This window comes from Magallana gigas, chromosome 5, assembly GCF_963853765.1.
Source record: "Magallana gigas chromosome 5, xbMagGiga1.1, whole genome shotgun sequence".
Classification (NCBI taxonomy): Eukaryota; Metazoa; Mollusca; class Bivalvia; order Ostreida; family Ostreidae; genus Magallana; species Magallana gigas.
The window spans coordinates 46,217,273-46,244,114 of NC_088857.1; the positions used below are offsets into that span (position 1 = coordinate 46,217,273).

The following is a 26,842-nucleotide window of genomic DNA, read 5'->3' on the forward strand; positions in this document are numbered from 1 at the left end:
GTCGCATTTCACTTTATGTCCTCAAAGATTTTCGTGTCGTAAAACAAAATTGGTGCTTATTAATTTCGTTTCAAATTCGTGGACATTGTCTAATTATCTGTGAATGAAAGTTCTTTTCTTGACCTTTTTATCAGTGATTTAAGGTCATGTCGTATATCGTAACGAGCCTGCAATTAGTAAATATCTTTCACGAATTCGTTATATTGTCGCAATCTTACGATTTTATCTTCCTCTGGGTAGGCTTTGAGCATCGAAGCAAGGAAGCGTTTAATAACTGCTCCTTACAAAGGTAAGGACAATACGGCTAAACACAGCAAAAAGGTGGAGCTCAATGCCTCTTTATAAATCACATTCTTCATTCTAACTCATCAATGTCAATTAAAAATCAGATTCCCATAAATTATGTTTTATTATATACGAGCTCTGCTTTTTTGGTCTACTGTACATGAAGATGAATTGCACATTGCACATAAAAGCCGAGATGCCTTTCACATATCTGAGACATAGAGTTACAATCAGTTTATATATAAAAGCTGTATAAACGTCATTTCGAATTTTTTTATGATCGTCTGCAAAACCTGAATACATTAAACGGTGCTCATGTTAATTTCATACGATAAAGAAACTCTATCCCTCTTCAGTTTTGTATTCGGTTTTAACCTATGTAATGTGAAGATTGATGAATATACAAAAATTTGACAGGTGCTTAAATATATTACGGCGATGGGGCGACCTATGCATAACGACATACACACCAGTATGTTATTAGGTAAATTCTTGGTACCTCAAAATATATTTCAAAAAACTTTACGACTTCTCATTTTATATTTTGTCTCGCAAAATTCAACTTAAAAAAAGATTTTTCAAAAATCTGCTTAGTTATACTCATTAAACCACGATTTGGCACAATGCGAACAGAGTGCTTTAATTCCAATCAATCAATCAATAAATCAATCGGTCAGTAAGTCAATCAATATTTCACTCAAAAGTTAAAGCAAAGCTTTCCAAAATAATCATAAAATGAATATACAATATATCAATTTACAAATTTTAAATAAAAAAATATCAAGAAAACGGAAGGTGAATTCTTTTTATAAAATAAATTTGACTCATCCTGCTTAAAAAATTCACACACATAGATGACAAGAAAATTCATTAATTACATGGTTCTACATGCTTTATTTTATCAGACCCACATTATAAAAGTCACCACAAATTAATCTCAAATCTAGGTAAAAACAATCAAAAAGAAAAAAAAGTTGGCAATCGTTACCGCTATACAAGTTTGTGGGTAAAGATAAGAATTCGTAAAGGAGAAAGAAGCCAATTATCTGATTCTGTTCTCATACTTTAAGGGAAAAACAGAAAAAAATCTTGATTTCTTGAAATCGAAAAGAGATTAAAACACAAAACTTCTTTGCGACCTGCACCGAAATGAACGAAACTAAAAAACCAGGAATTACGAGAGACGATTTGCAGCGTGTATAAATAAAACATCTCCAACAAGTGCCTTTGTGTAGTTGGATGCTGGTTTCACTGGCGTGTTTCAAGAACATAACTTTTTTTTCTTATGACCTTTATGATAGAAATTGACCTTGAAAGAATTCTTTGAATGTTAATTCGCGATTTATTGAGTAATGTCCACCTCTTTTCTAAAGGCAATCGCTTAAACAATAGATAGCTGTAGGCATATGATGCATAATAATATTATTATGTGCGACCTGATTTTCTCTAGTTTTGAATTTCTAAGACAAACTCTAAAAATTAAATATAAAGAATGAGGACATAATCCGCTAAGAGATGAAATTTATAGGATGATTATGTTCTTAGATATCTAGTTGAGGTTAAACAGCTAATCAGATTATAGTACAAAAGACCTACATGTTAGAATGGTTAACCTGCCATGTTGCGTTTATCGTCGATTTACTGCGATAATCAATACTAGATTTCACAAATAAGATAACTGTAAAAGCATCTCAGATAAACACTACATTTTTTTTTTATTTATGATGATGTCATTCTATTTAAAAAAAAAGTTCAACGACCTCTTAAAGTCATTATTTTCGGCGACAGAACTATTCGGACATTAAAGTCGTAATATGCCGTCGGAAGGACTTAATGCTAACTTTAGTTGGATTGTACTATAATCACATAATGTCATTAAGTTTTCACGAATGGTGTGATCACAAACAAATCAAGGCAAAGATGTTCTACTTACCTCAGAGTCCAATGAGACGCACAGTAACCAGAAGAACATTTATATATACGCGAGTTAAAACATTTTTCCTCGAGGGGTACGATTCTAACATTAATTCATTGATCTACTTTCAAAAAATTTTTGCAATAAATGTCAATTCTTCTAGAAATGAAACTGGAGCCTTCTTTAGGCAAAGATACAGCGAGAGTGGTCGGAGAGATTTGGTGCTCCATTTCAGTACATAATTTTTAGGATAACTCGTGGTCATGTGCAGGGAAATGTCACTGATTGCCAATGCAGTTCGCCATTGTCATCTGTACAGATTGGATGTCTCGGCGATGATAATGTTTCGGATAAGTATACCCCAGAAGGATGGACCTGGTTCGACTTTACCTCTCTAAGCCATGGAGGGATAAAGACAGATAGGGTGTCCCATTACCGATCGCAAGTCTAAATTACAGGGTGACTTTCACTCTAATTATATGGGGACTAATCGCTATTGCAACAAATATTTCCTCGTCTTTATATTTTGTATTTGTTTGTAAACTTTTATGTCATTTCTTTGGTAGAGGATGGCTGTGAGAGGATTGAGAAAATAGTTGTATATTAATCAACTTAATAAACAATGACATCAGATGGCTTCATCATATAAAATTGTTGGTGAACCATATTAAAACTGTAATTCTTTATAAGAATTCTTTTCCATGTTACATCCTGTTTACGTAAAAATGTGCAAAATAATAATTACAAAAATAGCATTCTAATATAATTCCATCAATTTCCATGTACTTTTCCTTCAAACAGAAGTGCTAACAAAGACAATGATAAGAATATCCCGAAGAATGGGAGCAAATCCTGGACAGAAAGGAGATAAATACATAAATACCCCCATTGAGTTAGTCGACCTTGCCGGGGGATACCATTCTGTGATATTGTCAAGACGGTGTTTGTTTCTCAGCATAAAACCATGATCTTGACACGTTAATATGGAAACCTATTCATCAACCTTGGGCAGAGAGCTTGCTATCACACTGCAGAAAAAGGTACTTAGGAAGGTTTCAGAGACCTGATTAATAGTCATTTCAAGAGAGAAACACTGGGTTCTTTTAATATGAACAAGAATCAGCACCAGAGAGCAATGATACAAATGCCAGTTTCAGTTATCAGTGATTGATAACAAAAGAACAAGTGCGGGTAATGCGTTAGAGGTACCCATGAAATGGACTTTAGGAAAAATAAAATTAAAATAATCTAACATTTTCATCAACAATCCGTCCTCGACTGTGTACATTATTCATTTTATTAGATTGTTTTCAAAAACCGTTGTTTTAATTTAAATACTTTTAAGTACATGTACATGGGTATAACATACCGAATCTTCCAATAGCGTGGTTTTTAGAACTTTAAATCAGATGATTTTATAAAGTGGGTTTTAAATGAAGTTGTTGTCGCGGTTAAAATCAAGTATGATTGAAAATAAACAATATGTATATCAAACATCATTTTCTAACACAGCATTGATTTTACACTATCAATAAAAATAAAGTCTTGAACAGAACAATGAATAACAATTAAATTCTACATGTACATGTAGTACCCTTGATTGTTGTGACTTAAACGGTTCATTATTATTATGTTTTTCAATTGTGTTTGGCTTAAAGATTCAAGTATTGTTCTTTGTTTTTTTTTTTGGTTTTTTTTTTAATTAAAGCTGGAATTCGGTCCCCACTATAACCTTCTTTTTACGCCACTAAAAATAAGACTATAAAAGTAAAAATTGCTTTGACGTGCTTTCTAGATGTTAAAATGAAGTTTATGAAATACTCAGTAGACAGACAGACGACGTACAGACGGACGGACGGACAGACATGCATTCTTCTATGAAATTAATATACATATATATTATCTACCCATTAAGCATTAGCTCCATCTTATTCACTCGTGCTCTTTTAAGAATTAAGAGTGACCAAACGAGGGCATTAAAATAAATCAAATTCCATTTCAAACATGACAAAAACTAATATTCACTAAAATAAAAAAGTTAGTATTTTTAAACGCGAGTAAATAGAATAATTCGGTGCATACATGTTATTAATTACAAATACTTTACATATGTTGTAGCCATCAGAAAGTTGTCCAAACAGTGGTACAATATGCTGGGTTTTATTTATTTACATGTTAGCGTTTTGTATGGGAACATGCTATATTTCTTGCTAGAAGGCTTTGATCTCGCTAGAACTTGATTTGTTTTCGAATACATATATATATACCATACGCGTAATGTAGTTACACTCTCTCTCTCTCTCTCTCTCTCTCTCTCTCTCTCTCTCTCTCTCTCTCTCATTAAATTTGTCAGATGGAAACAATGCAGAGTATAGAATTTCAAATATAATAACTTTTTTACATAGAAAATATCTGTCTTATAAATAAGTCACTGCGTCATTATAAAAAATACATGTACATCTGGTGGGAATGGAAATTCGGTCGATAATAAAGACACGCGTTCCAAATTTCTGTAATAACTTTATCGTTTTTTACCGCGTTGTTTGTTTAAGACTTAGAGATGTAATGCTCATTTTTCTCCCCGTTCTTATCAGCTAAAGTGATATGACCCCGTGGTGACAATATTTGTCAACACCCTGTCAAGGGCTAAAAATCACATATAACCGCCCGATACCTATCTCACTTTATCTCACACTATCTTTTATTGAACACCTTTAACCAACTGCACACTCGCTCTTGCGGTGCGCTGTGTGCAGTGTCGGTACGTGTTACAATGAACAATGTCATCCCAAATTAATTCGGGTATCTTTGATTTGTCCACGTGAAATTAGGACGAGTTTCATGATCATGTGAGAAGAGTCACTTTGGAATGTCACTGTTTCGAGGCATGTTCATATGCAATTCGGATTTAGTTCAAGTGATGAAGCACTATCACCATCTTGATTGGAAAGATCTACCTGCTTAGTGTACCAACGAATCGCTCATAATCGTGTTTCATTAAACTGAATTTCGGACTTGAGGGTCATGTATTTCGATTGTCAGTTATTGACTCTTACAAATATCCATTAAATATTGCATTACTTCGTAAAAAATATGACAAATTTTATCATCAACTTTTGCCCAATGATTGTATTATCTTCGAAACACTTTGGAAATTTTGTTTGAATTGAGAAACTCTCAGTTTATGTGCAATTCTTTAAGGATGACGCTTCAAACACCAATGATAAAACACGTGCACCTGGGACAAAACCTGTGATTTATAACATACCTTCCCTACATACAGTGCATGACATATATCCAAGTATCTAACTTTAGAAACTCGATAGGCTTTGGGAGTATTTTTATAATAAATAAAAAAGCCCTTACCTTACGTTTTGATAAAATCACCTCCAGAATGAATGAAAGCAACCGATACATTTAACAAACTCCCACCGATAATCAAAGTTTCTCTCATAAAATTCCTCAAATCAAGCCAGAGGTAGAAAACTCCCCCAAAACGGCGAGCTAACAGTTGATTTTTCACAGTCGTCGCAGAAATAAAATGCAAGTTAAGTGGTACGGGACGCTTACGCAACGTGACGGGTAGAGTTGTAACTTTTATGACTGTCTCTCTCTCGCCACTCATCCCCGTGTCAAATACAGGTATCACTTACATCTCCTTTCTCCCCCCATCTTTCCCTTCAGTGTCAACACAAAAAATATAATATATCTGAACCCAATACAGTAAACTGAACAAAATACAGACCCATATAACCAAATACTTGTGTAATTATCGTCTTCTATGATTTTTCATCCCTTTCTTTATTGAGGGCTGCAAAGCATTCTGACGATAAAGATCAATATCCACAAAAATGGAAACTTTACGACTTTATTAAAATTTGAAATTTTACCGGCATTGAATTCATGAACAAAGATAACTTTTAAGGATACACAACTATTTCTGTAATCTTCATAAAAGCAGGGGGAAAATTGTAATAAAAATATTGGTTTTATGTTCGGTCTTTTATACGCTGTCGTAATTGATTGTGACAACAGGTGTTTATATAATGAGCTGGATAAGTACCTATATTACACATCAACTATTATATTAAAGTTTCAAGATTGATTTTAATTACGCGTATCTTACAACAGATTTCTATAAAGGTGCACCTTTATTACTTAATGACGATAGGTGACAAACTTGTAGGAATGTTCATATGCCGATTTTATGATCTTGTAAACGCTTCTTAGATTATAGACAGATATACCGGTATTTCGATTCCGATTTCAAATGAAACCACATATCATAAACAACAATATCCTAAAAACCAAAACAGTAATTATACAGCATGTGTGATACGCAAGGAAATTATGGTAGAGTTTATACCAGATAAGTCTAGGATAACAAAAAAGAATATAAAAATAGTCTATTATAACAATGAAATTGAAAAATTCTCTGTCTATCGCCCACGACTGTTGATATTAGCGATTTCATCTCTGATTCATCCAAAATATTAATATTAACGTTTAAGTCAACAAAAGATTATATATAGATCAATATCACTCTTAATTAGAGTAGTCTGGGTATTAAAATATACAAATGCATATTAACTTCCTGATCGGTTTTCTTATTTGAAATTTAAAGCAATTAATATAGAACTTTAAAAAATATTCATACACAAAATTAAAAATTTAGTTTAAAATTCCCGCCCGTATCAATTATATGAACGTTATCCACACATTCACAGGAAGTTATAAATAGAAATTTACGACTGTAGAACAACTGGTACTCAACATGAATGTTTCCCGGTCTCAATCGATGACACATTTTTATTATGGATAATAAAGTAATAAAGTTAATAGTTCGATTGCAAACTTCATGGAGTTGGGCGATGAATCAAAATGAGGCAAGTAGCCATTTTTAGTTTCTTTATATAAAAGTAACAACTTTTTCAATATCTCATACTAGTAATCTTTGAAATAAACATATATATTATTTCAAATACATAAATAACGATGTATTTTAAGCGTTAAGAGTTTCTACTTCAGAACAAAACTTGTACTTCGTGGGTACGTCATTACTCGTACAATGAACATGCAATCATTGTAACCCTCTCCATTCGAATTTCAGACAGGCGGTTTTATCACTATTATTTCTAATCCAGGGAGTTTCCTCACAATGGTTTAGTAAGTACACAAGATCATGTCAATGACCATGCATTAACTAATAGAAAAACATCATTTTCCAACAAATTTATTGCATTAAAGTGCACGTATAAGTTTTATTTCGATTAATTTCAACATAGTGTTGATGACATATTTTCAAAACGAATATATGTTTCTAACAAGCTGAAGTGTCAATAAACAGAAAGCATTTCTTACTTGATAAGAAAGAAAGTATATATAAACACAAATAACATCATTCTGCTACATATAGAATGTAGTGTTTAAAGAATACACTAATTTATTACTAATTGTGTAAAATGCTTTACACTGCAGATTATTCGATTCTGTATTTCCAATTTTTCCCGTCAAAGAGCATGTCACTCTAATTAAACAAAAGTACTTGTACCACAGATCTCCCAACATATGCATTTGTACAGATAACTCTCCATGTAAAATGTAAAGGTACACAGATTTACATGTACATGTAAATGACCTTTAAGAAATCTATCTTAAAAGGTTTTCTTAAACAAGAGGCCTACATACCTTGACGGTCAACTGTGTACCAAAGCACTTAGACTTACCTATCAGAAGGTGTCATCTTTGCATTTTAAGATTTGTTTTGGAGTCTAAACTCTTATCCAAAACACCTCAGAATGTTGCCCCTGCCATTTATAATTCGATTTTCTTAAAAACATTTATTCACATAGGGGTTGGGGGGGGGGGGGGGGGGCAAGAGTAAGTTTAATCTCCAGTTCTCTACATCCTAGCTCCAGGCTCAAAATATTGTAATCATCTGGTAAAAATAGACCTGCAGGCCTTTAATAATATTCAGTTTCATTTAAAATGCACACATTTTGTCAAGCATACATTGCACAGGAAATTAAAGTAGATTTCCTAGAAGTATGTAAAATTATTTACAGACAACATATGTCCAACAGCAATAGTATAGGTTACCCCAGTGTCTCAAGTGACTAAAAACATGTTTACTACATGTATAATTGTATGTAGCCATAATTAATACTTATCATCCCCACCCCACCCCCCCCCCCCCCCCATCAAACCCTGCCCCATGGGCCGTAAATTTCAATAATTAAAAAGAAGAAGACATCATGAACAAAATAACAATGCATTTAATTTATCTCCATTAACAGTGAAAGTACCGAAGAAAATATTTAAAAAAAATGAATGAATTTTACTATGTTGCCATATTAGCCCTACGCAAAAGACTTGACCCAGGGGCCATGCATTTTATAATTTGGGTAAAGGATTTCATAGCAATGCATTTAGTTTTTCAAAAATATATGTGGGATTAGAGAAGAAGATCTTTAAAGATTTAATACATTTTCACTATTAGCCCCAAGAGTCTGGATCCCTGACCCATGGTCATGAATTTCTCAATTTTGATAAAGGGTTTCATTGACATCATAACCATGCATTTAGATTTTCTAACGTGTGGAAGTAAAGAAAAAGATTTTTGAGGCCCCGGGATTGGTAGAGCATTCCTCTTATCATAGAGATGCTTCAAACCAAAAATGGTAGCAATTCTTCGAACCAAAAATGGTAGCAATTTACCGTGTAGTTTTTTGAGAAGCATAAAAATGTAAAACTGTTAACCACGATGCACGACGCACGGTGCTCCGCGGCGGACGAAGACCGACAATATCAGGTTACCCGAGTGACTCAGATCACTTAAAAAGTTATGATTTCCATATAGTTATTCTCAAATTACTTGTATGCATTAAATGTATTCAGAACTTTTTGTCATAGTTCGTTTTTATAAATAAAGTATCAAACCGTATTTTTATTTATTTTGATTTATCTAATTTTGTTTTTTCAGACTGTCCGGAGAATTGGGTCCTATTTGAAACACACTGTTATCAGTTTAACGTGTACCCTTACCGAAACTACGTGGATGCCAAAGCTGCTTGTGGTGTAGGGAATTGTTATTTCTCCATCCCTCTGTATCATCTATTCTCGATGTTACGGAAAAAATCCTAAAAAGAAACGTTCTGAATTCCTAAAATAAAAATCCTACTAAAAATTTCCGAACACGATATTTTTAGATTTAGGAAGTAATGATTTTTATTTTCATTCTGCGAATAAAAAGTGCACATCTTAAGATCAAAGCAATGAAATCGGTAATTGCAAAGAGTAAAAATTTATATACTTTTTGTTTCAAGGCAAATGGCGCACAGTTGCTGAGCGTTAACACACTTCCAGAGCACAATTTCATTGGCCAATGGCTGCTTAACAACGATGTTTCAGCGTATGTAGTATGGATTTGTCTTAAATCCTCACGCATTATAAAATAATATTTGAGGTCTTTCATAGAAAAAGGAGCAAGAAGTTGAATGCATGGTAAACAATGATTAATTCTTAAAATTAAAATTGTCTTGAAATGTACAGGTATCGCTGGTTCACAAGTGGAGTTGTGTACGACATGGCGAACTATGACGTCAGATGGGAGGGGGACGGGACCAAAGAGTATCTGGGTCACTCCTTGTGGGTCAATGAGGACGAAATGAATAAACCCGGGAGACAAGTTGTGTATACTTATGGAGGTCAGTGTTTGCAATATGAATTATCATAGAAATAATCTTTTTGTGTAAGATGCAGTTTAATAAGAAGATATACAATGTATGTGTATGTTTCTTAAATGTAGTGTATGCGTATCTTTTGGGGAGGGACACGTCATCAGCCATGAACCCGTTTATTTGTGAGATCAGTCAGGAGGAATCCTACAAGGTTGTACAAGACGAGAGGGATTACAGTGAGTATGTTCAAATGTATATCATTAAGAAATTACATGTATAACCAAATACAGTTGTTGCTATGCCAGCATTATACATGTATATACATTATACAAACTCATAGGACTGCATTAACCAGCTAATGGCATTAACACAACTGATTCTGATCTAACATTAAAATAACTGTTTCATTCCTTAGCGTATGGCTTTAACACAACTGATTCCGAAAAAGTTCCACAAGGACCAAGATTCCTGATACAGCCTCGCAGCATTGTGGTGGTCGGCAAAGCTATTGCAGCAACCTTTGAGTGCGTAGCTTACGGTAATCCTCAACCGGATTACAGAATCACCAAAATAGCCAACAATGGCAGTGTGTATGATGTCAGTTCCGCCACCGATTACCGGTACACTTTGACCAATGGAAAGCTCTCTATTCAGAGCCCGGATGAGATCTATGATGCCGGAACGTACTACTGTACCGCGGAGAATCAGATTGGGACGGTGAGGAGTGACTACCTGTCCATGAGATTCGGCAGTAAGTGTTGTGGTTGGCTAACACAAACATCAAGTAACCAATTCTATCTATGATAAATGTCTGCACCTTTTTAGAAGTTTTTTTCTGTTTTGTGTATACATGTAGGTCTTGCACCATACTTTATATAGCATTTCTATGTAATTTATATACAGGCCTTGGAGAATTTAGCAATGTTGACCGAGCACCAGTGACAGCATACGCCTTCCAGTTTGCCGTCATAGACTGTCTTCCCCCAACATATACACCAGGTGAGCCAATTATCAGTTTCGTAAAATTTGTTACAAAAATATCACAGACGCAAAAATATATGAAAAAGTTATAACTTCCCTCTCTAAATTTTCGATATGATGGCTACAATCACATCAATACAAAATAGCACTGCGATCAGCAAGAATTCTATTCATTCAGTTCGATTTCCATTTTGCAGCTGTATCCTACCAGTGGTACAAAGATGACAAACAGTTTGTTCGACCAGATCTTCATTCCTACATCTTTATCTCCCGCAATGGGAAGCTGTACTTCAGCGAGGTGTCGACCGCGGACCGAGGAAACTACCGGTGTATTGTGAAACTGACGTCTAACAATGGTGCCGCTATAGGGACTGACCAGCCCCCGAGTAGGACTAGCCTACCCACGTTACTGGACGTACAAAACGCAGGTGAACGCTTGTTTACGTCACAAGTGTATAAAGTATAAAAGTATACCAGTATAAAATAGTATAGGCAGTTTACACTTTATAAACCGCAAAAACCTACAAAAAGCCCATGCCAATCGTGTAAATATATTTACAACCTTCAAATGTTCTGAAGTTACTGTCAGATGATTAACAATCGGCTATTACATCTCAAATGACAGAACTGTTTAAACTCAATTTTGATACTTTTTGGTATATTACAGTTGCCACTGTTTGGGGTCCAGAAATTTCTAATGAGTTTATCTCAGTACACCCAAGGACACCTCAAAAAGGACAAAGGGTTTATTTGGAATGTCTTGCCTTTGGAACGTAAGAACTCTACCCAGAAAACTTGGGTATTTTGATGTGAATAGTCCATGCAGTGGACCAATTAATTATATTTTGCTGATGTCTTTTTATGATTTATGATTTATGTTTATACCGAGCTTTCACCTATTTATTTAGTATGCCAATAACGTATTCTTGGTCTCGCCACGGCCTTCCAATGTCACCAAGAGCGAGTTTTACGGACCACAACCGTGTGTTGATCATTGAGGATGTCCGAATAGAAGATGGCGGGACCTATATATGTCATGCATCAAGATACACAACGGCCAGGACGCAGAAAAACGTCACTTTGTTTATAGAAAGTAAGTGTCAACTTCGTCTCATTACCATTATGGAAATATACTATAATTTATCATAACCAAGTTTTCAAAGTTTGTTGTGCACAATGATGATGAACTACAGTATAGGCACAATTATCAATTAATTTTATTGCGTTAATATTCGTTGAACAGCTTTTACATTGACATTTTTGTTAATTGGATTCTCAAATCAAAAGTTCATTAAATTTGATGTGACGACATACGAAATTGATTAAAGCCAAGAGGTAATGTATCTTCGATTTTTTTTTATTTCACTAAATCAACGGTAACTGATGTCAATGAATATTAATGAAACTTCAGTGTTAGATCTGCAAAGTCAGATTGTGAGTAGAAAACAATGTAGTTGTCTGTTGAAACGAAAGGCGGCAGAGCAGTGTTAAGATCTCTCGAATTTATCACGTAGATTCAGCAGTAAACATTCTAGTTCGAATAGAGATAAAGAGATGACAGATATACTGTTATTTTCAGGACAAACAATGTCACGCCTACAAGTGAATACAGATTACATCAACATCTCTGTTTTACATTGATGTTAAATGAAATATTATCTCGTTCGTTCGAAAACACAAGTTTACCAAGTACATAAAAAGGACGCACTCTTTTCTCTATATGAATGCTTCCTTGTTTTATTATTTTTTAAATTTTAGCAAAGCCTTATTTTAGTTACCCTTTGAAAAGTCAACATGTGGACATAGGAAGCAAGCTAACTTGGAGATGCGAAGCTACGGCTATGCCGGAACCGGTATATGAATGGTATAAAGACGGAGTCCGGCTGGTCATCATTCCGGGAAAAATAAGCATTGTCAGAAATGTTTTGACGATACAGAACCTAGATATCAGTGACAATGGAATGTATCAATGTTCAGCAGAAAACATATATGGAAAGTCATTTACGGAGGGTCAACTAAGGGTGCTAGGTATCCACTTATTTTTCAAAACTTTTTAATATACTTAGTTTCTTTAAATCCAAGAAATGAACAAGCAACTTTAAACTGTCAAAGTTAAAAAAATGGTATAAGATAATTTTGTAAGTCGTGTAAATTAAGTATAATTAAAAGTTAGTTTAAAAATTGTAAAGACATTTTGAATACATTTTAAACAACACTTATATAGGCACATATATTTCAGCATCTACAAAAAGCCATTGCTTTTGTTCATGTGATAAATACTCCTCATAACAAGAGTAACACGAATTTGAGTTCGCGCCATTTTTAAAACATGGTTTGTACGCTCTGCAGCTTTCCCCCCATCGTTCGTAAAAGAGCCCCTGATAGACGTCATGTTTGGTGTCGTTGGCGGGAATATCACATATCCGTGTAATCCGGAAGCTGCACCTACGCCCACTTACACCTGGCTGAAGAACAATATGGAACTAAATTTGAACCCCGGGGACACCACCTCCCGTATCAGGATGCTGCAGAACGGGAACCTGCTTATTCTGAACATCAATCCCGGAGACGTGGCGTACTATACGTGTAGGGCAGAGAACCAGTTTGGCAGGTCCAGTAGTACAGGACAGCTGCAAATAGCAGGTAAATCAAACTATATGTACCTCTGCTTGGGCACCATGAAAAATGCGCCGAAAATTCTGTAACTGAAAAATTCGGAGGACATGCTTTAGAGAAATACTCATATTTGGTGCATAATATTTGTTCCGAGATCTAATCAAGGTGTCCGCCGATATCATCCGCAGATAAAGTGGTAATAGGTCTGCCACCAGTAAACGTCCAAGTGAAGGTGAACCAGACTGCCTTCTTAAGATGCCAGGCTTCGTACAACAGCCTCCAAGACGTCATCTACACCTGGCTCTTCAATGACGAAATCATCGACATCAATAAAAACGTGTATTACAAACAGGTACGGAATTGGTACAATTCTCGTAATTCATCTTTCTTTGTATTGAACATCTTTTCCTCCCAGACTTCTCTTTACTATGCTGTATTTGACAGGGTGTATCGCAGTCCCTAACAGGGCTTTTCGTCACAGCTGCCCAGTTTAAACACAGTGGAAAATACACGTGCAGAGCACAGACAACGAAGGAACACACAGAAGCCTGGGCATTTCTCACTGTTCTAGGCAAGTCTAACTCTATCTTGCAATGATTATTCAGAGTAAAATCTCTTTTTTGGTTACGCGTGTAGGAGAACTCATAATATATGTTCTAGGCAAGTCTAACTCTATCTTGCAATGATTATTCAGAGTAAAATCTCTTTTTTGGTTACGCGTGTAGGAGAACTCATAATAAGTCAGTGGTCATATTTTTACTTTTAAAAAACATCGAAATCTGTAACCAGCACCCGATTGCTCCAAATACATTTACACCAATTACAGTTGCCGTGATAAAACGTTTTTCAGTGGGCATATGGCAATATCAGTTTGATTAGAAATAAACGTTGTTTAATATGCTTTCAAAGTAATTGTGTCAATTTTTGCGTGAACTGAGAGTTAAAAAAAGAAGTACAAATAACACTCACTGCACAATCGTTTGATCCGCCATCTTCTTTTCCCAGGTCCACCCAGTGAGCCCGCGGGGGTATACGCCATCCAGAGCAGCATCGGGACGTCCTCTCTCCTTCTGTCGTGGACTGTTGGTGCTTCTAATGGAGAGAACATCCTCTTTCACACAGTGGAAGCACTGCCTGTAATGTTAAATGAGTGGTATACTGCCGTAGACCGTAAGTTTAGTTATATTAATAAAAATTATTGTGATAGAAATGTGTTTTTTAAATTTTAAATTAGCTAAATCAAATACATGTACTGGGACTTCTATAATCAATTTCAACCTAATAAAGATACAATGTTGAAAATTTACACTGCAACATTTAAAGAAAAAAACCCATTAAATATACAATATATACTTCAATTTTTAATCAAAATTAGATGTTTCCGACGTCTCGTCAATCGTTCCGGGTTTGGACAACAAGAAACGGGTTGTTGAAGTTCATGGACTCAATCCCGGAAGTGGATACCGCTTCCGGGTTTACTCAACCAACTCGTTTGGAGTAGGTCCTAGAAGTAGACAATCCGGTAAGATTCCTATCAAAACGTGAGCTTTTCAGCACACGTTTTACTGAAATTTTTTATATAGAGATTTTGATAAACGGTCTCACCTTTGATGTTTTAGACGCCTATACTACACGATATGGACCTCCAACCCACCCACCCACTCACGTGGGAGGAGGGTACGGGAGTGTGGGTGATTTAACCATTACCTGGATGGTACGGTATTATGTTAATTATTTATCCATATTCAGCAGTTTTCCTATTCTTCTTGGAATTTACCGATCATCGTTTTGCAAAATATAAATTACAAATACGAGAGAAATTACTTTTACAATTTTAAAGATATTAATATGAATATTTACCACCTAACCATCAAGATAATATATTAATTCAATTAAAATAAACTGTATCTTTATGTTTCCATTTGGTTAGCCTCTAGAAGATTATCAGCTAGGAGGACCTGGTATTGGATATTATGTATACTACCGAAGGAATCTTACAGATACTTGGACCAACAAGGTTTGTCATGAATGTAGTTATTCCGATCCCGAACCGAGTCGTCTTTTTTTGATAATGGTTTGAGTTTATTGTACACGGAATTAGTAGATCTCATTTCTTTGTTTTATTAGGTTCAACTGACTGGAAATGTCGGAAAATATGTGACTCAGGTAGGGGCGTACAATTACTACCTGTTGTATGACGTCATGATACAACCATACAATGACTTAGGCCAAGGACCAAACTCTAGTGTCAGTACGATCTACTCTGCAGAAGAAAGTAAGAGCCAGACTGAACACAACGATTTCGTTTCAGTAATTTTAAACATGAAGAATAAAATTACTTCAAATAACGTTGTTTTGCTCTTGGTGATACACCAATAGCATAGTATTAGAAAACTGGGAGCGAAATCGCGTTTGAGGTTTTCTTTTGCAATTCCGGTCTCTTATTCTTACTTGCTGCCCATTTGCCTGTGTGACAGAATGGGTTGTTTATTTCTTTTAGTTCCATCTATATCAATCACAAACGTACAAGCTTACCCGTACAACGCCACTGCACTGATGGTAACCTGGGACCCCGTGCCCGACACTCGCGAGGTTATGAAAGGGAAGCTGCTTGGATACCAGGTGAAAAATGAACCTTTCTGGATAGCTCTTTAAAAAACTTATGTTCTCTAAGCCCTCATTTTTAGCTCACCTGAACCGAAGGTTCAAGTGAGCTTTTCTGATCACCCGTTGTCCGTCGTCCGTCCGTCCGTCCGTCCGTCCGTCTGTCTGTCCGTCCGTCTGTAAACTTCTCACATTTTCAACTTCTTCTCAAAAACCACTGGGCCAAATTTAACCAAATTTGGTACAAAGCATCCTTATAGAAAGGGGATTATAAATTGTTAAAATAAAGGGCACAGCCCTTTTCAAAAGGGAGATAATTGCGAAACAGTAAGTATAGGGTGCATGTCTTTAAAAATCTTCTTCTCAAGAACCACTGCACCAGAAATGCCAATATTTACACAAAAGCTTGTATATATAGTGAAGATTCTAAATTGTAAAAATTGTGACCCTCAGACCAAAACTGGGGCCCCAGGCGGGGTTCAAAGTTTAACATAGAAATACATGGGAAAATGCTTAAAAATTTTTCTTCTCAAGAACCACTGCACCAGAAATGGCAATATTTACACAAAAGCTTGTATATATAGTGAAGATTCTAAATTGTTAAAATCGTGACCCTCGGACCAAAACTGGGGCCCCAGGCGGGGTTCAAAGTTTAACATAGAACTACATATGGAAAATGTTTAAAAAATCTTCTTCTCAAGAACCACTGCACCAGAAATGCCAATATTTACACAAAAAACTTGTATATATAGTGAAGATTCTAAATTGTAAAAATCGTGACCCTCGGACCAAAACTGGGGCCCCAGGCGGGGTTCAAAGTTTAACATAAAAATACATAGGAAAATGTTAAAAAAAATCTTCTTCTCAAGAACCACTGCACCAGAAATGCCAATATTTACACAAAAAACTTGTATATATAGTGAAGATTCTAAATTGTAAAAATCGTGACCCTCGGACCAAAACTGGGGCCCCAGGCGGGGTTCAAAGTTTAACATAGAAATACATAGGAAAATGTTTAAAAAATCTTCTTCTCAAGAACCACTGCACCAGAAATGCCAATATTTACACAAAAGCTTGTATATATAGTGAAGATTCTAAATTGTAAAAATCGTGACCCTCGGACCAAAACTGGGGCCCCAGGCGGTATTCAAAGTTTAACATAGAAATATATAGGAAAATGTTTAAAAAATCTTCTTCTCAAGAACCACTGCACCAGAAATGCCAATATTTACACAAAAGCTTGTATATATAGTGAAGATTCTAAATTATAAAAATTGTGACCCTCGGACCAAAACTGGGGCCCCAGGTGGGGTTCATAGTTTAACATAGAAATACATAGGAAAATGTTTAAAAAATCTTCTTCTCAAGAACCACTGCTCCAGAAATGCCAATATTTACACAAAAGCTTGTATGTATAATGAAGATTCTAAATTGTAAAAATCGTGACCCTCAGACCAAAACTGGGGCCCCAGGCGGGGTTCAAAGTTTAACATAGAACTACATATGAAAAATGTTTAAAAATTTTCTTCTCAAGAACCACTGCACCAAAAATGCCAATACATACACAAAAGGTTGTATATATAGTGAAGATTGGAAAAATGGTGACCCTCGAACAAAAATTGGGGCCCCAGTAGGGGTTTAGATTTTAACATATATAGGAAAATGTTTTAAAATCTTCTTCTCAAGAACTATAGTGCAACTGTTTGGGATATTACTATGCATACATGTACATCCTTAAATAATGTAGATTCAAAAAATTGTAACTCCCGGACAATTGATGGGCACCAAGAGGGGTTCAAAATTTAAACATTTTAAAAAACATAAAGGAAAAGTTTAAAAATTTTCTTCTCAAGAACTACAATGTTTTAGTTTGTGGAATTTCTATGCATGCATCCTTCGCTTATGTAGATTCCTAATTGGTAAAATCGTGACCCCAGACCAATACTGGGGCCCCAAGATGGGGTCAAAGTTTATTATAGAAATATAAAGGTAACATGTTAAAAAATCTTCTTCTCGAGAACTACAATGCTTCAATTTGTGAGATTACTATCATGCATACAACCTTGGATAATGAAGGTTCGACAGTTTTAAAATAGTGACCCTTGGACTAATACTAGGGACCCAAGATGGGTTTAAAGTTAAATGTAGAAGTACCGGTATATATGGAAAATGTTTAAAAATCTTCTTTTCGAGAACTACAATGCATCAATTTGTCAGATAACTACGTAAGCACCCTCAAATAGTGTAGATTCGAAATTTAAAAAGCCGTGATCTCAATCTAATACTGGGGCCCCAAGAGGTGTTCAAAGTTTAAATTAGCATAGAAATATAGAGGGAAAATGTTGAAAAATCTTTTTCTAGGGAACTATAATGCTTCAGCTTGTGAGATAACTATGCAAGCATCCTTAAATAATGTAGATTCCAAATAATTAAAATTTTAGCACTGGACTAATACTGTGGCCCCAAGAGGGGTTCAAAGTTTAACATAGAAAGATATATTGAAAATGTTTTTAAAAAGTTTTTCTCGAGAACTATAATGCTACAGTTTGTGAGATTACTTTGCAAGGATCCTCAAATTGTGTAAACTCTAATGTAGTGGAACCAAGAGTTATCTTTCTTGATGTTCTGTATAGTCTGAGAGTTATTCCTCTTGAAGTGGAACTCTTCTCTTCTTTTTCAGGTTGTGTACGTGCGGTCCCACCGCAGTGCTACACATTTTTAGCTCACCTGAACCAAAGGTTCAAGTGAGCTTTTCTGATCACCCGTTGTCCGTCGTCCGTCCGTCCGTCCGTCCGTCTGTCTGTCTGTCCGTCCGTCTGTAAACTTTTCACATTTTCAACTTCTTCTCAAAAACCACTGGGCCAAATTTAACCAAATTTGGTACAAAGCATCCTTATGGAAAGGGGGTTATAAATTGTAAAAATAAAGGGCACAGCCCTTTTCAAAAGGGAGATAATTGCGAAACAGTAAGTATAGGGTGCATGTCTTTAAAAATCTTCTTCTCAAGAACCACTGCACCAGAAATGCCAATATTTACACAAAAGCTTGTATATATAGTGAAGATTCTAAATTGTAAAAATCGTGACCCTCGGACCAAAACTGGGGCCCCAGGCGGGGTTCAAAGTTTAACATATATATACCTTAGGAAAATGTTTTTAAAATCTTCTTCTCAAGAACCACTGCACCAGAAATGCCAATATTTACACAAAAGCTTGTATGTATAATGAAGATTCTAAATTGTAGAAATCGTGACCCTCAAATCAAAACTGCAGCCCCAGGCGGGGTTCAAAGTTTAACATAGAACTACATATGAAAAATGTTTAAAAATTTTCTTCTCAAAAACCACTTCACCAAAAATGCCAATACATACACAAACGGTTGTATATATAGTGAAGATTGTAAAAATCGTGACCCCTGAACAAAAAGTGGGGCCCCAGTAGGGGTTTAGATTTTAACATATATAGGAAAATGTTTTAAAATCTTCTTCTCAAGAACTATAGTGCAACTGTTTGGGATATTACTATGCATACATATACATCCTTAAATAATGTAGATTCAAAAAATTGTAACTCCCGGACAATTGATGGGCACCAAGAGGGGTTCAAAATTTAAACATTTTAAAAAACATAAAGGAAAAGTTTAAAAATTTTCTTCTCAATAACTACAATATTTTAGTTTGTGGAATTTCTATGCCTTCGCTCATGTAGATTCCTAATTGGTAAAATCGTGACCCCCGGACCAATACTGGGGCCCCAAGATGGGGTCAAAGTTTATTATAGAAATATAAAGGTAACGTTAAAATATCTTCTTCTCGAGAACTACAATGCTTCAATTTGTGAGATTACTATCATGCATACAACCTTGGATAATGAAGGTTCGACAGTTTTAAAATAGTGACCCCTGGACTAATACTAGGGACCCAAGATGGGTTTAAAGTTAAATGTAGAAGTACCGGTATATATTAAAAATGTTTAAAAATCTTCTTTTCGAGAACTACAATGCATCAATTTGTCAGATAACTACGTAAGCACCCTCAAATAATGTAGATTCCAAATTATAAAAGCTGTGACCTCAATCTAATACTGGGGCCCCAAGAGGTGTTCAAAGTTTAGCATAGAAATATAGAGGGAAAATGTTGAAAAATCTTTTTCTAGGGAACTATAATGCTTTAGCTTGTGAGATAACTATGCAAGCATCCTTAAATAATGTAGATTCCAAATAATTAAAACTTTAGCCCTGGACTAATACTGTGGCCCCAAGAGGGGTTCAAAGTTTAACATAGAAAGATATATTGAAAATGTTTTTAAAAAGTTTTTCTCGAGAACTATAATGCTACAGTTTGTGAGATTATTATGCAAGGATCCTCAAATTGTGTAAACTCTAATGTAGTGGAACCAAGAGTTATCTTTCTTGATGTTCTGTACAGTCTGAGAGTTATTTCTCTTGAAGTGGAACTCTGCTACGTTCAGTTTTTCAGGTTGTGTACGTGCGGTCCTACCGCAGTGCTACACATTTTCATTCCTATGTTACTGTTTATGTTGTTCAAGCCAACCATAAACCTCGGACCATAACTGGGTCCCCAGAAAGGGGTTCAATGTTTAAAATAGAAAAAGCATATGCTACGAAATGTAATGTTACAAGGAACTGCTGTTCAGGTGAGCGATGTGGCCCATGGGCCTCTTGTAATTCCTATGTTACTATTTATGTTGTTCAAGCCAACCATAAACCTCGGACCATAACTGGGTCCCCAGAAAGGGGTTCAATGTTTAAAATAGAAAAAGCATATGCTACGAAATGTAATGTTACAAGGAACTGCTGTTCAGGTGAGCGATGTGGCCCATGGGCCTCTTGTTTAACTAGTTGAAATAAAAGACAACGATTATCTTCTGCATATAAAAACTCTCTGGTGTTGACTTTAACTTTTTGTTCAGGTAAACTATTGGGAGAGATTCACCGAGGACCCTATTATGAACTCCATCAGCTGGCGCGGGCAAATGAGTAGCGGTTTAGTGATTGGTCTGTTGCCAGACACGTGGTACACCGTGAACCTGCAAGCACTGAACATGGCAGGAATGAGTCAAATAAGCGAGACGGACTTTCAGCTAACCTTAAAAATGGGTGCATGTTACAAATATATTTCTCTATAGATTAAACTTTTCCTTTTAAATGCAAATTTAATTCTTCTACCGATTGATTTTTTAGCGCCCCGCATGTATCCAACAGAAATCCATGTAGGATCTCACGGCTCCCAAAGCGTGTATGTCACGTGGCGCGGGGTCACTACAGCTATTGAAGAAGAACCAATCCAAGGATACATTGTGAGTGATAGAAACGTAATTGCAGAACTATAATGAATAAAATGGAAGAAATCCAACAAACGCATTAGTTTAAAATTCCAAATTTTAAAACTCCCATATAAGAATTAATGGCTCATTAAACAGGTCAAGCAAAATTGTGAACAATGGCAAGTTCATTATGGTCTTTAATTTAAAAATTGTTTGTTTCGATTGTGTTTACATAACGATCACTAGTATGAAATCATGGTTACTAGATGTGTCCTTAATTTCCAATCGCAGATATAGTCCTAATAAAACTGATAATCAATCAGGCATAGTATTTATTTAAATCGAAATCGATCATACCGTATATTAAAGATTCAATACAAAAACAACTGCACCTACAAAACGATGCATATTGTTACATATAAAACCTTCATCCACGTTCGTTGTATGCTATACAGAAGTTGTGTAGTTACATACAAATGTATAAAACATAATCTACAACCACACGTGTATACTACACGTAACCTTCTACAACACGTCTTCACAGCTACGCTACTGGTTTGACGGTGACGACATTCGAACCGCGTCCGATGTGCGTGTGGGCAAGCAGGACCAGGCGGTGATCTACGGCATCCAGAAGAACTACCTGTACTGTCTGCGCGTGCTGGGATTCAGCACGGGAGGGGACGGGACCATGAGTGAACTTGTCTACTTCACACTGGGTAAGCAATGTTTACATGTATAACAAGTGTGAACTCGTCTTTTGTACTCCACTTTACCACAAACATCATTTAACATCCAATTTGACCAACAAGGGAGGCAACCCCTTGGCCCTTTTCACTGATACATGTCATACAAAAACTTTTGATGAGTGCAATAATAGTTACACTTGCATCTATGCATTTATGAAATTCAAGTTGATGTTAATAAATCAATACATGACATTTGAATAACACACTGTACAAAAACAAACAAACTAAACGATATTTGGCAAATCAGACAACACTTTATCAAAACAACTGCTTTGATTTCCAGGTGGACGGATTGCGGCAGTGGACCAATCTTTGACCGAGGTCAAGGCCACAGCCAGTCATCTGACAGTCTGCCACTACACCATTCTATCATTATGCATAATACAAGCGATTTTAAGATTAACATATCAATAGTAATCACCTTCTACTCAACGCACAAGAAGTCAAACTGAACAAACGAAGACATGTTACGCTTCCAATGTTTAAGTTCATTATCATCAAGTAGCAGTAGATTTCACTTTTGGTCCCACGCTAAAAATGTTGATCCTCTATACTTTATTCAATTGTAATTGCATCAAGTAATTCATCTGTTTACTTAAGTTATTGTCAGCTTTCATCTAGCACTGTAATCATCTATCAGTCACATACATGTACATAACACAGCCTTTTGTAAATAACTTCCTCTGTATCTTGTCAACTTTAAGACCCTGTACATTCCAAACTAACTACAAGTAAGTTTTCACTCAAACATCTGGCCTGTTAACTCACTTGATAGTACACCTAGCTATAGTTCGTTCTTTCATTAGACACACACAGTGGTAGTGACCACTTTGTTTGAACGAGATTCTCCCGACATAAAATCATAGCTGTTGACAAAGTCCTCGTCAGTGTGGGGTGTTGTTGTGTGGAGATCAGGATGGAGGTCTATAGATCTATCATTTATGTCCAAGTCATTGTAAGTCGTGGTCAAATCTGAAATCATTGTATACATCAACTCTTTTGTTTTTACTGACAATAAATATTTTTTAAATAAAATTGGTGTTGCATGTTATGATTTTAGAAATTTTACTTGGTTTGAACATGTGTTATTGTATATTTTATATACAGAGGGTTTGAAACAAGTTCTGATAACTTACTAGGTTCTCACCCTAATACAGATAATCTACAGTTGTCATAAAACCATGCTATTTAACAAGGTACGTAAAAAATATGAAAACACATCATGCTAATGTAAATCTGCAATGATTGGTTATAAATTTCTCCACAGCAGTAAAAATTCCAATGTTTGTTTTATAATCTATAATCTGTTACCATTTAATTTACAATAGTCAAATATGCGTGTCTAAAACACATGTTTTTTGGGACTGTTCAAAGTAATCATGCATTCAAAAATATTTTGCAAACAAATAAAAAGTGATACAGTATACATCTTTCTTTTCACATATGCGGTTTGGGGAATGAATGATATTTCTTCTGTGTAGATCATAATTCAGTAAACAACTGTGACTTAATTTTGTATGAATGATGTTAGTTACTCTATTGCATTACATAAAATATTTAGAATCTTTTGTATCACTCTTATTTTCAGAAATGCTTCTTTGAAATTAACAGATGGATGTTGCTTTCTTGAAAATTTTAAATTTACTTACCAAAAGAAGCAGCTTTTCTACAAGAAAAAATATATTCGTATTTCATTAAATGTTCATAATATCTTTAAATTCATAAGAAAATGTAATTACCGGTATAAGAGTATTGATTAAAAAGAGGCATCAAATTATGTATACCTTGATTGCAAAAGTTTGTCCTTTTTCCTTTTCTGTTTAGTCTGAAAACAATATACATGTAGTAAAAAAACTTTCATTCCCGTTCAAGATATCTCTCTTATAATGGTGAACATTTGGAACTGTGAATTTGAGGCAACATATATCCAGTACATATAAATACATAAGAGTAATGTAAGTACTGCACTGTAAAAGTAAATACAAGTATTGCATGGTGGCTATTGTATTATCCAATCACATACAAATTTGTTAGATACCAGATGCATAAACTGAATGTTGACACCGACCTTGCCCTGGCTCTTGACAGAGGGTAGAGTGGATGAGGAGGAGGATTTGTGGATTCTGGAGTACAGGGGGACTCCTCTGTAGTCATCTCTCTCAACCTGTGTGTTAACATGGAAAAAATCAATCAATATTGTGTACTGTAATACATGTAATGAAACAGTAGTAAATGATCATAGATTTCAGCTTAATGTACAGAAAATGCTCTGAAATGAAAATTGCACATTAATGCATTAAGTTTTTGATTTTCGTTAAGGAAATAGTTCAGAAAATAGGTGCCATCTCAGGGGACAATATCCTTGCAATCATCCTCTTAGGCAGTAAATCAGTATATACATGTATTATTATTCGGTGGTAAATAAAAGAACAATTGTCTGCTTACTTCCCTTGTATCATTTATTTTGATGCATGCATTTTTCTCTGACACTTTCCTAAGACAACTTAACTAAGGGCAGCTTAGTCTAAGTGTTATTAAACGAACAATCGTATGTATTTATTGAATGCTTTATTTTTATACCTTAAGTATAAATTCTATAACAGTTTGCTAACTGCCAGAATAAAACATATCAGGTAAACATAACTGCGTAGACTGACCCTGGTAGGAGAATGGCCTCTCTCCTCCACACTCTCCATGCTCTGTTGTTCCATGACCGAGGATCGGGGACTGAGATGTGGTCTCCACATGTTCAACATGGACTGCACAAAGTTACTCTAAAAAGAATCCAGTCCAAACATTTAACATTGTCAAGCACAAACATGTACACTGTAGGCTCCTGCTGATACATAAATAATTGAAGGGGGGAAATTGCTGGCTTAAGGCAAAATTTTAGAATTATAAAAAAGTGGTAAAACAACAACACTTGGTAAAATGTTTAAATGTTTTAAGAAACTTTCTCTTGCTTGATTAAATTCAATCTATGACAATGCAAGGGATGTAAAACTTGGGAGATTTTATACAAGTATGATGCAATGAAAAGGTTGATGATATATACATGCTATGTTTATGTTGTGTAAAGGGGAAAACTGAGTGCTTTTAATTATGCTGTTGATTTATAAATAGACACACATGCCCTAACTTTTCCTTTACATATTGAAGTTTTTCTCAGAAATTTTTTATGTACTTTAACAATATATTGTTTCAACTTTTTATGTAATTAGAGCTACATTTAACATCAAAAACATTTATTTAATAACTGTTATCCAGGTCCATTCAAACGTGTACAGAGATATACCAAAGGTTTCATGTCATACACAAACTGGTTGAAAATAACATAAACTCATTGCATTTTTATATCACTTTATAAAAATAAGCCCATTTGAAAAAAGTTAGGAATGTCATATTTAAAAAAAAATGAAGTAGAATTTGCTCAAGTATCATATACTGCCACAGTTGCAATGTCCAAAGCACAAAGTTTAAGTCAAAGTTTTACTTATTTATTCCATGTCCCTGTATTGTAGAATAATACCCCCTCCTCAACAGCCAATTAAAAATTTATATGAAAAACGTGTCTAAGAAAGTGGAAACAGAAAAAACAAATAGCAAACGAGGAGGAAGCTATGTAATCACTGTGGGTGAAGACAACTTACTTCTAGGAAAGAGCTTTTCTAAACATCAAGATATTAAATCATTACCAATTAAAATACAAAATTTGAGCCACTTTAAATAATCATTGATAAAGTATTGTTTGTTTAAAGATATTCTTGTTTTTCACAAATGTTTTAGGGCTCTTTAAGGATTCCTTAATAAGCTACATGAACGGCAATACCCAGTAGGTATAAACATTGTATCTCAATTTCTATATTTGTGAATAATATCTTACCATAGCTCCTTCCCTCAGCATTTCTTCTTGTTCCTGCTTTTGTCTTTGGAAACGAATCATTCTTTCCCCTTCCTTTCCGTTTCTAGTGACTTTTAACAACAGCTCCTTCTCAAGGACTTGTCTCCTTTTCTTGTTACTTTCAAACATCTGTAATTAGATAATGTCAAACCAACATCCTAGTCAACATCTTTACTACAATGCATGCTCCATTGTCCTTACATGAAATGTGAAATCATTTTAAGCATAGATGTGCAATCTGTTAAAAACCATAAATGCATTAAATCAAATCATTAAAATGAAACACTTTCTAAAGTTATCCTTCACGAAAAATAATCTGGCATTGGTGTGTGTCTATACACTATGTGAAGAGGTAGTCTATTTATGCTGTTAGAACTTGGACAATGCCCGTTTTGAGTTTTGTTGAAAAGCACACAACACTGCCACCTACTTCCTGCCTCAGTTTCTCTGCTGCTCTCGCCTGCTTCTTCTTCTTCTCATCAAGAACTTTCTGAAGTCTCTGAGTTGTCTCCCAGCTCTTCATTGACTCCAACGTGTGCTCAAGCTCTTTCCTTCTCTCTGTCAAATCAACTCAACATTTAATTCTAAATTTATCAATGTCTTGGGTCCTTTTTATATACCAGTATATGATTTCCATCAATCACTCATGATTACATGTAATACTTATTCCTATGTTTTTATTTTAACTAAAATAATGAATTTAATGAATGACTTCTAAGAGGTAGTTATAAACTTCCCTTATTGAATGCAGATATCCAAAGCAAATAAATTCTTTCTAAGTTCTAATTAGAAATCAGACACTTTTTTCTTAAGACATTGTATATAAC

General features: G+C 35.1%; 3 protein-coding genes across 5 annotated transcripts in view; 1 reads left to right on the forward strand and 2 right to left on the reverse strand.

Annotated features, from left to right (window-relative positions):
• Positions 1-2,423, reverse strand: part of LOC105317164 (sonic hedgehog protein) — a 52,148-nt gene extending 49,725 nt beyond the window's left edge. The window contains exon 1 of the mRNA XM_066085880.1: positions 2,219-2,423. The gene's annotated coding sequence lies outside the window, so the exon portion shown is untranslated. The remainder of the gene's footprint in view (positions 1-2,218) is intronic.
• A 4,658-nt stretch (positions 2,424-7,081) lies between these two features.
• On the forward strand, positions 7,082-23,087 carry LOC105333953 (contactin-3). Its single transcript, XM_066085254.1, has 25 exons — positions 7,082-7,086; positions 7,311-7,366; positions 9,183-9,277; positions 9,526-9,611; positions 9,752-9,906; positions 10,008-10,115; positions 10,295-10,630; positions 10,783-10,878; positions 11,058-11,288; positions 11,528-11,633; positions 11,769-11,953; positions 12,619-12,888; positions 13,210-13,503; positions 13,665-13,828; positions 13,921-14,047; positions 14,440-14,646; positions 14,852-14,998; positions 15,096-15,190; positions 15,407-15,493; positions 15,604-15,751; positions 15,977-16,098; positions 21,012-21,198; positions 21,283-21,398; positions 21,910-22,084; positions 22,398-23,087. Exons 1-25 carry the CDS (start codon positions 7,082-7,084, stop codon positions 22,526-22,528), a joined length of 3,729 nt encoding a protein of 1,242 aa, XP_065941326.1. The 3' UTR covers positions 22,529-23,087.
• The window catches only part of LOC105333969 (uncharacterized), a 28,387-nt gene continuing 23,225 nt past the window's right edge, over positions 21,681-26,842 (reverse strand). For 2 of the 3 annotated variants that reach the window (XM_066085882.1, XM_066085881.1), the window contains exons 15-22: positions 26,446-26,573; positions 25,998-26,144; positions 25,765-25,782; positions 24,772-24,888; positions 24,183-24,278; positions 23,899-23,939; positions 23,764-23,780; positions 21,681-23,086 (exon numbers count right to left, since the gene is read on the reverse strand). In XM_066085882.1, coding sequence (XP_065941954.1) covers positions 22,917-23,086; positions 23,764-23,780; positions 23,899-23,939; positions 24,183-24,278; positions 24,772-24,888; positions 25,765-25,782; positions 25,998-26,144; positions 26,446-26,573 — 734 coding nt within the window. In that variant the 3' untranslated portion in view covers positions 21,681-22,916. The remainder of the gene's footprint in view (positions 23,087-23,763; positions 23,781-23,898; positions 23,940-24,182; positions 24,279-24,771; positions 24,889-25,764; positions 25,783-25,997; positions 26,145-26,445; positions 26,574-26,842) is intronic. The other variant, XM_066085883.1, reaches the window with a different exon arrangement.

Excerpts from the sequence above, each read along its gene's own strand:
- LOC105333953 (XM_066085254.1), top strand. Across the intron at positions 9,278-9,525 it reads ATGCCAAAGCTGCTTGTGGT|GCAAATGGCGCACAGTTGCT; the intron begins GTAGGGAATTGT and ends TTTTGTTTCAAG. Across the intron at positions 16,099-21,011 it reads GGAAGCTGCTTGGATACCAG|GTAAACTATTGGGAGAGATT; the intron begins GTGAAAAATGAA and ends CTTTTTGTTCAG.